The sequence below is a fragment of the Gaeumannomyces tritici genome, assembly GCF_000145635.1.
Source record: "Gaeumannomyces tritici R3-111a-1 unplaced genomic scaffold supercont2.1, whole genome shotgun sequence".
In the NCBI taxonomy this organism is placed as follows: domain Eukaryota; kingdom Fungi; phylum Ascomycota; class Sordariomycetes; order Magnaporthales; family Magnaporthaceae; genus Gaeumannomyces; species Gaeumannomyces tritici.
In genome coordinates this window covers 1,273,594-1,285,466 of record NW_008804545.1, presented here as the reverse complement: position 1 = coordinate 1,285,466, position 11,873 = coordinate 1,273,594, and the positions used below count along the sequence as shown (strand labels likewise).

The following is an 11,873-nucleotide window of genomic DNA, read 5'->3' as shown; positions in this document are numbered from 1 at the left end:
CGAACGAACCCCACCCCCCCCCCCCCCCCCACTTCGCCTGGATGCACATCCCGGGGCTTTATGCCTGCATGCTTATCGGCAGCGTGGAAGGCAGCTGGTCCGTCCGCCCCGCATCCTGACAAATATATGTTTTCGTTTGTTTTCGTTCTTGGCATTGCCTCTCTTCACACCGAAGAGAGTATCCAGGGCTTACAGGACAGCAGAAGATCCTCTGCGACGAAGGCTGGAAATAGTCGGCCAAGCAGGGCCGTCGACGGTCTCGGCCGGATTCCCACTCCCATGTGCGACTGACCATAGACAGCGGGAAGTAGCAAGGCGGAAGGTTTCAGCCTGTATGTAGCTCCGTCACCACGTCAGTCTTATCATCCTTCAGTACAATGCCGCCTGGGGCGGATACCGTGACGTTGTGGATACTACTTCTCCGTTGAGCTTTCGCTATGTCTGCAAAGTTCTTGCCCGGCCCTCCCCGGCCGTGGACTTGCCGTCCAACGGGGTTCATATCTCACTGCCGTCCTGCCGGCATTGGGGAGGGCAGGATGGCACTGGATCAGTCGCTTTCCCCTTCGGACAATACCCATGAGAGAACCCTCGCCCCCACTTCCTCTGCCGTCTTGGACGCACACAGCACATACACACAGGCAACAAACATTCCCGTTCTTGGCTAGTTCGATGCCGGACCAGCCCCGCCGGGCTACCTGTCAAACTAGCTAGCTTAAACAGACGGGCAACACACTGACGTCTGGACGCTCTGCCGCCGAGAGAGACCCCGCGGGTCCCTGGCCCTGTGCGTTCCGGTTGGCCTGGATACGTTCGTTCCGTTCTTCGAGAACAAAGAACCAACAGGTCCCAAGGGGACTAAACCCGTCCAAGTAGGGTCCTCTAGGAGCCACTGATGACAGCAGCCCCTTGTACCCGCTCGCCCGGACCGGCAGGGGAAGAGCAAACCCCAAAGCGCCACATCGCCATGTGCCGATCTGCTTCGGGCGAGTTGGGCTGGAGATGAATACTCCCTTTTTTTCTTCTCTTTCTGTTGTTTCCCACACACCCCATATCCAGAGGCCCCATCCCCCGTTCATGCATCCGACCCTGGTTATCGCCAACACTTGAGTGGCCCGAACTAATGCGGTCCTGCCTTTTTTGCTCATCAGTACAGCTCACACACCGCCCGATATGCTTCTGCCCAAAGAAAAGAAAAGAAACCAAGCCACAGCCCTTCCTACCAGGCTAGCTCACCGGCTTTTGCTCCCCTAGTCCGGCCGGGGCTGACATTCCTTTTTCTCGGGACCGTGCAACTGTGGCTTTCTTTTGTTTCCCCTTTCGGTCGACGCCTTCTTCTGTGCCACCTCAAGCGGACAGCAGAAAGCATTGATGGCTTCCGGCCGACATTGCCCGCATGATGTGGTGGGATTCGCCCTGTTTTCTTATGGTGTCTGGTTGGTCGAGAGTTTGACCGTTCCTTTTTCTTTTTGCCTTCCCCAACCGCCACATCATCCCTTTTTTTTCCCCGTGGAGACGGGCCTTGCGGTCTGGCGGCGGATCGCCTTGCCTCTGTATGCACCGGCCGGCATCCCCACACCCCTTCCTCTCCCTCTGGAGAGGCTCTCGTGTTTGCTTCCCCCGTGGACGTGGTTGTGTCTTGTTGTTGACGAGACGACGTGGTTAGCGCAGCTCTCCCCACGTCCTTTCTCTAGTCCTCACATTTCTGCTGACGAGCCTGTAAGTAAGGGAAGGGATGGGGCCCCTGTTGAGCCGCAAAGTGACGAGATGAAGTGTCGGAGCAAACCCATTCCCATTCGGTAAAACACCCCACTCCCTTGGTTTTTTTTCCCTCCTTTTTCTTTTTTGGTCTCTCACAACTCTCCTGATGCCTTCCCACCTCCCTCGTCCGATGGCGTTCCAGACCGCCTCCGACTCCCCAACCCAACCCGACTCCCCCCTGTCACACACAGCCTATACTCGGAAGCGACTGCTGGGCGTTGTCGGGGTGCCGTGACGTGACACGCTGCTAACCCCAACCTGACTGACTCCTCCTCCTCCCCAAGGTCCGCACGCCGAGTTCTACATATCCTGAGACAATCGTGCATGGCCAAACACGGCCTCTGGTTGGCTCGCCGGGGACCTCTCGCACCCCGAAGGCCCAGTCCCGTTCAACTGGAGCCACACATCCTGCCCCCCTCCCGCCAACCACCCCGGGAAGTGGTACGTAAGTCGAAGTCGTAGGGTCCGTAGGCTGTATGGCGCGGGTGGGGTTGAGAAAGTTGGGAGGAAAAACATAAGACGGCCTCGACTTTCCTTTCGGGGAGGGTCGATGTGAGTGTCTGAGCTGTCCTTTGTTTGGTTTTTTGCTTCGTTTTGCTTCTTACTTGGTGTTTCTCTCTATACTGCATGTTTCGACGTCACCGACACGGCTCCCACACACAAAAAGCCAACACAACACACACCACATGGTCCATGCTCCTGCCAGGCCAATTTGGGGTTGGCCGGGGATAGCAACGAGCGGTTGGTTATATGGCTTGCGCTGTCAGAGGGAGGAGGCCGCACCAACCCGACGACAACGACAACGACTGCCAACGCTTTGGTATGTTCGGGAAGTAGAACCGAGTTTCGACACGGGAAGAGCCAGACTGAAGACAGCCAAGCCGACCGTCGGAAAGCTCTGTCCCTGGTGCTTGACGCGCCCCTGCTTCTGCCTTCCCGCACGACTGCATCGCCCCATCGCCCGCACGGCTTCTTGTTTCTTTGCCCGTGGCTGCTGGCTATCCCTCCTTCTTTTTTCCCCCTTCCCCCCTGCTTGGCTCGCTTTCACAAGCTCGGGGCGGGGGCTCCTGTCAGACCCTCTCTCTCACCCTCACTCTCTCCCCACTCTCGGACGCGAGGCCGCCGCAACGCACGCACAAGCAAAACGCACACGCCGGACGCAAACGCACGGGAGAAACAAAGGAAAGAAACGACCAAAACGCTCCCCCTCCCTCCCTGTTGTCTGGTCCTGCCGCCGCACGGGTGTGCCGTCAAGGGTCCCGCGGATCGATCAGCTGGGGAAGGGGGCTCCTCGGGGTTACGAGGCACAACGTCCGTCGGCGCTACGACTTTCGGCTCGGAGCGTCCAGGGACCCCAACACTGCCCCCCGTCGCCGCCATCGCCAGTCATCTCGGGAGACGCGCAGGTCGGCCGGCCATATGGTGCCTGCCCTTTAGTGGCCGGCCCACTTCACTTGGACACAGACTGCGCCATAGCCTTCACTCAAGTTCCCATGGAATACGATGTCGGAGCCTTCCGGATCTACAAAGGCACGCTATTTCGGTTGGGGGCCTCTGCCAAGGAAATCTTGGCGTCCTGGGCAAGATCACTAGCCAGCCGGGTAACATCGCATCTTCACTTTTTCGGTTGCTGCTTTTTCGACTATACTCATTTGGATGCTAGGTCACTCCATTTGACGAGTTGCCATTACAATAACCAGTACGACAAACCCCCACGTTCTTATCGTATTTCTTCAGTGTCAATCATGTCCGCCCAGCCTCTGTCTCCCGATTGCAAGACGAGTGTCTTGTCAAGCGTTTTCCGTGAATTTTATCCTCGAGACACCCTCACCACTTGTCAGAATCCGTTTTGGGGACATGGCAACGTTTTGACATTAATCTCATCATGACGGCCAAGACGTATACGGGAGGAGAGCCTGACTATGGAAGCCAACGAGAAGGGAGAAAAATCTGCCAAGCGGTTTCCATCGAGTGATACCATCCCCCAGATGTTCGCACCCAACAAAGCACCAAAATCAACAAACTGGTACAGAGCAGAGTCGCGGAGATTTACCAGGAAAATGGCCAGATGCACAAGATTGACCAAGTAGTCTCAGTCTTGACAGGAACGCTGCATTTCGCGCGTCTCTTCTTTCCCATTACACAACACCCCCAGTTCTGTTACCCATGCCGTAAAATTTTTATTTTATTTTTAAAAAAAAGCAACGCCTGGGGATCGTCAGTAAGGACGATCGACTAAACTCCATAAAGCAAGGAGCTGACACTCGTACAGGATAGTTTGAAAGAATTAATGTTAAAAAAAAAAAGTAAACACAGGAAAGGTTTCGAAGCACGGTCTCCCGAACAATCCCGAACCCGACCGATCAAGGACGGCACAAGGTGGGAAGCGGCGGCTTCTATTAAGCACCATCCGACCAGAAGGTATTGAGAAGGCCTCAAAAGCTCAGGTCCCGGACGGCGCGGTGCCTGCGGGGGGCGACGATGGGGGTGTACATGGCGCCGTTGTAGACGGTGTCGGGCACGGTGACGAAGCCCGTGGTGTCGAGCGGGTTGGCCATGTTGCCGGCGGCGTTACCAGATAGCGGGCGGCCCTGCTTCTGGCAGGCGGCCGTGTGGTCTGACGGGAAGGTCTTGCCGCGCAGGCGCTCAGGGGCCTCGATGATGGTGGCCGTCAGGCCCATCTCGACGTGCCACTCGATGTGGCAGTGGAACAGGAAGACGCCCGGGTTGTTGGCCTTGAAGCGCAGGACGGCGTACGAGTTGGCGTTGACGTGCACCACGTCGCGCATAGGGGGCTTCTTGTTGAAGCCGTGCGACCGGCCCTGCCAGACACCGGCGTTGTGCCCCGGGCGCTCCAGCACCTGGAAGTGGTGGCCGTGCAGGTGGAAGGGGTGGATGGCAGCGTCGATGTTGTTGACGACGATGTCGACAACCCGGCCGTAGGGCACAATGAAGGGCAGGACCTGGCCGTAGACCAGCGGGTTGGTGTTGTGCTCGCCCACGGTGGCGGCCGTGTACAGGACGGGGGTCTTTTGCGGGATGTAGGTCTGGTTGTTGAAGCAGGCGCGCGGGTAGCCGTTGACGTCGCGGCAGAAGGTGAAGTCCAGCTTGATGACCTGGTCCGGGTTGGGCAGGATGTCGGCGTCGTTGTAGGGCTTCAGGTGGGCGTCGTTGTGGGGATTCCACTTGGGGACGCTGAACTGGGTCAGGGCCTTCTGCGAGTCCATGACGAGGTGGCCGGTGAAGTTGAGGGGCCAGGTCGGGTTGAGCTCAAAGTCCCGGTTCTGGTCGAGCGAGAAGAAGATGGGGTAGTTGCGGTGGTCGCGCTCGATGCAGCTGATGAGCACGTCGAACCGCTGCGAGGGCGAGATGCGGATCTGGTAGGCCTGCTCCTGCTTGACGTAGGCGCCGTCGTTCATGATGATCTCCATGGTGTGCGAGTCGAACTGCAACATGGCTGAGGCGAAGGCTCCGAAGTTGATGACGCGGAACCGGTACGTCTTGCCCTTGACAAAATTGTACTTGCCATCGCCGCCCTCGTTCACAATGATGCTGTTGGGGAAGGGAGGCGCGAAGCGAGTGTTGGAAGGCGACAGCATGTTGCGGACCAGCGCCAGAGTCTCGGAGTGGTACCTTTGGAGCCGCAATGTTAGCTGCATCACATGACGGTTTTCGAGACTGCGGAGCATGTTCAAACTTACCAGTCAGAGACGGACAGGATGACCTCCTCATCGTACTTGCCCTTGTACGGATCGTTCGGGTCGTCGATGATGAGCGGGCCGCGCAGGCCGTCAGGGTACTGACCCATAGTGTGCGAGTGATCTAGCAGGGGGAGCTCATGTTAGTCAGGGCACTTCTGCACGCGTCCGATCAATCAGGGGAAGAAGCACTTACACCAATATGTGCCGGGAGCATCAGCCTATCGTGAATAACCGTATCGAGTTAGCCCTTGACCGTTGACACCATACCAAACAGGCATCGCGAGGTCTGGTAGATACTTACCACAAACTGATAGGTCAGGGTGTCTCCAGGCGGCAGGGGGCACTGGGTGACGCCCGAGGCGCCGTCCATCTCGTTGGTCGCGATCTGGTTGATGCCATGGAAATGCAGACCGGTGGTCTGGTTGCCCAGGTTGTTCTTTATCTTGACAACGACCGTGTCGCCGACGGCGGCACGGATGGGGGGGCAGGGCCACTTGTTGTTGACGCCGATGACGGGACGCGAGAAGCCGTCAGGGGCCGCCCGGACCCAGTCGATGGTCCAGTCGTACGTGACAGTTGCGGCGCTAACCACGGCCCCCAGGCCAGAGAGGCCCAGAGTAGCAAGGGAGGACACACGCATGGCTGCGGTGTGGACAGTGGGTGGGTATGAAGAACTAGAAATTACTAGGGGGGACGATCAGGGCAACGAGAAGAGAACCAGCGAAGGGACGCGAGGCCTGTGTCAAGCGAGCGGACACGAGGCAACCCGGACTAAACGTCAACCAGGGAGGTGGTGGAAGACAGGGAAACCCAGAAGGGGGAGGAGAAACCTTTGCGACTGCACGAGTGCCGATCTCTCTAACCATGATGCATTTCGGGCGGGGAGAAGGCACGTTTATAACGACGTTTCGATGGTCGGCTATTTTTTTTTCTTCCCATGCTCGACGAGCTGGATGCCAAGCCAATGGACCGCGAGCCTACCCACAGGCAGGTGAGACTCAGCAAAGAGCACACAGGCTGCCAAGATTCAGTACCATGTCGGGCTAGTAGCATCCATGTCCTTGGGGTTGGAAGGGCAAGAGCGCAGGAGGACCGCCCGAGCCTCCTCGCTGGCCCAGGCCTGGGCTGCGGAAGAGCCTGTGGGGCTTGAGGCTGAGATGACAGGAGTGGTGGTGTGAGCTGTGAGCTGTGTGAATCCTTGGGCCAAGGTTGCAACAGCCTCTATTGTGTGGCTGCAGGACGGATGTCCGTTTTCTGACCTGCACCGCGTGGGCCGACGCTCGTATTGGCTGTCCCGTCAAGCGAGCGCCTGACCCCCTCTCGGCTGTGCTGGCCTGAACGTGGGCGTGCTGGGGCGCGGATGTCTCCGAGGCCTATCCCGACTTCCACCTCAGGGGCTCAGGCATGACCTCTTGATCGGTGTGCCTGCGCTTGCTGGCCGCCAAGTATCCAAGGCCCAGAAGCCGCTGCTATTATCTTGGCCAACCCGTTGTGGCCAGCTGGCTAGCTTCTCACGAACAGGTCGACATAGACTATTTTGGGGAGAAGAGGCAGAGGCTTAGTGCCGCTGGTAGAGCTGACGGAGGAACGGAGGCAGAGGGAGAGTTTCGGGGGAGGGTCTCTCGGCTGACAGTCACTTCTCTGCTCTTTTCCTGGTGCTGCCCAGGTACTCCGGCCTATACCAGGAGGGCGGAGCATGGCCCTAGAAGCCAGCAGGCATCGATCGCATCGGAACCGAACCGCTTCTAGCGATAGTCGGTCGATGTATGCACACAATGGAACCTGATGCGGAAAGATGTTCTGGGCTGACGGCCACTGAGCAACAACAAAACAGACGAGCCTGCATGCAGTTGCTACCCCGGCAGGGGTCAGGCGCTCTCAGTGGCTGGAATATTATGGCTCTTGCGCATATGGAAAGAAAATGTCTCGATGTCGTCGAGTCACCGCCTCCCTTGCCGAACAAGCACATGTAAGATGCAAAAAGCAAAGAAGCGAGAACTAAGACAAAGAGGCTTGCTTGACAAGAGGCGGTGCGTGCATGCGCGCGCACGCTTGTTGCGCGATGAGCTAAACCGGAAAGCGAGCCTTGGGGCCCTGTCACTTGGGGCTGGGGAGGGCTGGTGGCGCTTGCGTGGGGATATTTGCAGTCTCAGGTTCTCCTTGCTTCTGCATCTCATCTTTTCCCGATCCGTAGCATGCCTAGCCCGCCGTTTTTTCTTTCTGTCCTGAACCAGTGCTGGCGCTCCGAACATGGATGTGCCTGGTAGAGAAATGTGCACGCGATAGGTGCTTGCCAGGCACTTGGCTACCTAGGTAAAGGGGTGAAGAGCGACAGACCTCATGCGGGTAAGCTTATCGTCGAGGAAATGAGCTGGCGTGCGATTGGAATGGGGATCTGCGGCCATGGCGTTGGACTCCCAATGAACTAGCACCGGGGCGGAGGCCTGGCAACTAGCGTTAGTTGGCTGGGCACGAGCCTTGATGTCAAGTCAGAGGTGGAATCTGGACGTAGCGCTCGTTTGCTGTTGCACCAGCACGATGGATGCATTGTCAGAGCGGGCTGTGGGGAAGAGGGGGCCATCGTGGGTGTCCTCGCGCGGTGAAGCAAAGCGGCAAGTTCCTATCAAAGCTGTCGAGATCGTGGGGTGCAACATGCAGTGGTGGCGGTGGCTTTTTCTTTCGCTGAGATTGAACTTTGAAGTTAGCCCGAAGAGTTGAGGTTGATTGAGTCTGGCGGATGCCACGTCGTGCCCGCCGGCTGAACGATCGGACACGCAGCCCAAAAATAGCCCCGCGCCCTGGCGAATGAACTGGAAAGAAAAGAATGGCCCAAAACGGCAACAGTCGGCGACCAAAACCTGAGCCAACCAATGAGGCCGCGACAGGGCCCGATCGCGGGCTCTCCCTGTGTCTTGTTCGTTCTTTCCTCAATCAAGAAGAGACCACCAGGGGCAAGACCACCCCAGCATTGGACCTGCCCCAGGGCCTGCCGTCATAGGTTCTTACCTTCTCTACAGTTCCCAGTGGTCCCAGTGGTCCCAGTGGTCCACCCCAAAGTCTGGGGCGCCCCTTACAACGCGAGCCTTTGTCCGGCACTATTGGGAGCCAAATACCGAGCTCCAATCACCGCCAAACTCGCCCACCACCCTCCCAGTGTCTCCCCAGCCCTGTGCGCCGTGGCCAAGACGCGCCAAGGCAGCAATGCAGCCCGGGTCCGAAGCCTCGGGCTGATGCTTGTTGCTTGCTTCTCTCACACCCCTCCCCCCCTCTTGGCTGCCGGCCCCTCGCCAAGGTCTCTGCAGCGGCTGCAGAAGCGTGCATCCTCTTGCTGCACAAACCCTGCAGCCTCGCTGCAGCCTGCATTGCACACTGCACTTTCGCCCAACTCGGGATGTTCTGGCAGTGGGCATGTGGGCTCGGTCCTGGCTTTGGTTCTGGCCTGGGACACAGCCTCGGTTCCTTTCCTGTCTTGGGCCGCCGTTTGGTTTGAAACGAGACTGGAAAGCAGGTAAGAAAAGAAGCAGAAAATACAAAAGTTCAAGGGCAGCCAACCGTCTATCAGCGCTTCCAAAAATCACGCCCCCACTTCCCGTTCCTCCATCACGTGGCGGGTACCTAGGCCGGAAAACACGAGGGGGCCTTACCCGGATAGGTAGTAGGCTAGGTGGGATTTGGGTGTTCCTGGCCCGCCGCCCTAAACGCCACCGCCGGGCGGGCGACTCGACCGGGCACCCGAGCCTCCGAGAGGAAAAAGACTCATCGAACTATCGATTCACAGAGACGGCCACTCGCATCGTGCTCGCGCCGGAATGGCATCGCCGCCGGCCAAGAGGGGGAAGGCGTGGAGCTAGGGAGAGGAGGGAGGCAGCGCAGGCATGACAGCACCATCGTGCAGAAGACGCCCAGTCACGGCGGCCAGCAGACTGAGAGATAACAAGGAGCAGAGTGGTGGCGATGATCACTTGCCAACAGCAGAAGCTGCTGCTGCTGCTGCTGCGGCTGGCTCACCGTCGCGGGCGCCCGCTGGCTGCATAGTGCATGCAGCAGGCTTGGCGCTGCTCTCTGCAACCATCTGCATGCTTTCGCTCTCCACTGCTCACTGCGTCGTTCGATGACCACGGCCGTGGGCACACGTTGGCAGAGATCGCCCGCCTAGGTATTTTTTTTTTTTTTGTCGTCCCGCCACGCCGAGCCGCTCCAGTCCAGCGCCCGGATTAGTGCCATTTATTTCCCACCACAACCCAGCTGCAATGCGCGGGCCGGCGTGACGGAATAGGTGGTGTGAAGAGAGGGTCCGACTAGCTAGCCTGCCTGCTCCAGCGGCGAGCGAGACAAGAGCCCGCGCGTGCCGGTTTTGCGGTTGTTGTTGTTGTCCTGGCGGAAAAGCCGCTAGGCCCCCCGGCCGGACCTGGCGCTAACAGCGTCCAGAGGAAGCGCCAACGCATTCTTGCATTCTTACGTACAGAGGGCTCTGCATGTTCTCCATTGCCACCCATCAGCACCGTCGGGACCGTTGTGATGCGAGAATTTCGTGGGTTCGCTCGCCGCTGCTGACCGGGCTGGATAGCTACCTGCAGCCGAGACAACCCTCCGTTCTTCAATATTCCCGAATCTTGCATGGGGACGTGGGTCAAAGTACTCCTCTCATGTGAAAATGCCAGGCCAAGACCGGTGAGCCGTTGGCGAGAGAGGGGGGATGGGGGCGGCGTGTAGAACACGGAAGAGATAAGCGGAGGAAGAACAAGCTTCTAATGCAATAGAAAGATAACTGGGCAATGACAAGATCGAAAGTCTCAAGGTGGGTTGACTCGAGTGTTCATTCCCATCCTGGTGTTTTCACCCAAGCTCAATCAAGTTCAGTTGCTGTGCTGTGCCGTACCGCAACAGCTTGGCTATGAGGCTGATGAGAGAATGTGCTGCAACTCACCAACTCAATGCTACAGTTGGATTCTATCCCGGGTGCTACCGTGCCATCCGACCGTGCAGGTGCCGACTTGGAAGAGCTTGGCTTGTAACCTCTTCTCCCTCTCCCCACCAAATCGATCGGATTAACTGGACTGGGCTGTATCAATTGTTTGCCCACACAAGAGAGCCACTTGCAGAGCCAATTCACAATAGATTGCCTTCACACCACCGCCAGAAGTCCCGATGAAATAAACGCCTTTTCCGATATGCGTACTTACACAGCCTACGCGGGGGAAGCACCGCATGCACATCACATGGTCCTGATGACTGGGCAACCACACCCCTTTTTTCCTTCTCTCTCTCTCTCTCTCTCTCATTTCTGCCCATATCCTTGCCTCCATGCCATCTCGCCTTGTGCTTTGTGCTTCCCCAACTAAGCAGGTATTCCCACTGCATCGTGTAACCCCACGCCGGTCCCGAGCCCCTGGTACCACGGCATATCTGGGACGGGCTGCAGACGTCACAGGACCCTCGTAGACGCTCGTCATTCCGCACCGTATCTGATGAATTGAGGGCTCGTGCGACCAAAGCCTGCGGCCACCCGTGATGAGGTCTGCTTTAGTGGCGGTGCCGCGTGGACGTGAAAGGATGAAGCGAGCGTGAATGCATGTGGCAGTTGTTGAAAGGGGGGGTCGCACGAAAACGCCGTCTGCTTAGTTTCCGCCATCTGCAGCTCTTCTGCATTGCTAAAGGAGCCTACATGCTGTGTATCTGTTGAGGTCGTTTTCTCTCTTGCGCCCTCGTCCTGGGGGAGGGAAACACGGCATATCAGCCACCTGCTCTCTCTCTCGGCAGACAGCAAGCTCGGTCACTGACTTGCTGCGGCCGTTCCGATGTTTTATATTCTTGGTCTGCAGCCATGTAGTAATGGTTGCAGGTAGCTTCCAGAGCCGCTCTGATATCAGAAATGTGCCGCGATTCACCCAGTGCCTGGCCCTCGCCGGCTTTGGATGAAGCCCCGAACGAAGTCACAGGGCACCATGGTGCAAAGGGCCGAAGCTCCAGGTTAGAGAGCCCACGTCGACTCGATCACGAGGGACATTTGCCGCTCGGGAGATTATAGGCGCCCTTATGACGCCAGTCATGAGGCCTCCCCAAGTTGTCGTGTAGGAATGGCCTAGCCTCCACATGATTTCTCGCCGTGCCTCCTATTCCGTGAGTTCCCAAGTAAAAAATGGAGCTGGGACAGCCTTTATTGCCGGGTCATCTCCCTCGTGCAACATACAAGCCCAGCTGGACAGCCCCTGAAAGCCCCCGTGTGCAACCGACCTGGTTTCTCCATGTCAGCTCACACAGAAAGGGGGAGGCTTGGACAATTAGTGGACATTCATGCCTACTGTAAATTGGTGTACGCAAAAAAGGGGCTTTCTCAATGGGCTGTATCCCTGGGAAGGTCTGCTGGATATAAGCACGTATACTGGTTACATATCTGCTCTTGGCCTATGATCA

At 57.8% G+C, this 11,873-nt stretch overlaps 2 protein-coding genes across 2 annotated transcripts; one reads left to right on the top strand and one right to left on the bottom strand.

The window, feature by feature from the left end:
• Positions 1-3,561: 3,561 nt before the first annotated feature.
• On the bottom strand, positions 3,562-8,369 carry GGTG_00404 (iron transport multicopper oxidase FET3). The gene is made up of 4 exons (XM_009218150.1): positions 5,761-8,369; positions 5,653-5,677; positions 5,460-5,580; positions 3,562-5,391 (listed from the first exon to the last, which is right to left on the bottom strand). Exons 1-4 carry the CDS (start codon positions 6,097-6,099, stop codon positions 4,194-4,196), a joined length of 1,683 nt encoding a protein of 560 aa, XP_009216414.1. The 5' UTR covers positions 6,100-8,369; the 3' UTR covers positions 3,562-4,193.
• Positions 8,330-9,574, top strand: GGTG_00403 (hypothetical protein; the record flags this gene model as incomplete). Its single annotated transcript, XM_009218149.1, has 3 exons — positions 8,330-8,967; positions 9,238-9,300; positions 9,358-9,574. 3 exons carry the CDS (start codon positions 8,330-8,332, stop codon positions 9,572-9,574), a joined length of 918 nt encoding a protein of 305 aa, XP_009216413.1.
• Between the last annotated feature and the right edge of the window lie 2,299 nt (positions 9,575-11,873).

Coding starts and splice junctions, on each gene's coding strand:
- GGTG_00404 (XM_009218150.1), bottom strand. CDS start 6,099: ATGCGTGTGTCCTCCCTTGCTACTCTGGGCCTCTCTGGCCTGGGGGCC. Junction 5,581..5,652: donor TGCTCCCGGCACATATTGGT/GTAAGTGCTTCT, acceptor TCCCCCTGCTAG/ATCACTCGCACACTATGGGT. Junction 5,392..5,459: donor ATCCTGTCCGTCTCTGACTG/GTAAGTTTGAAC, acceptor GCGGCTCCAAAG/GTACCACTCCGAGACTCTGG.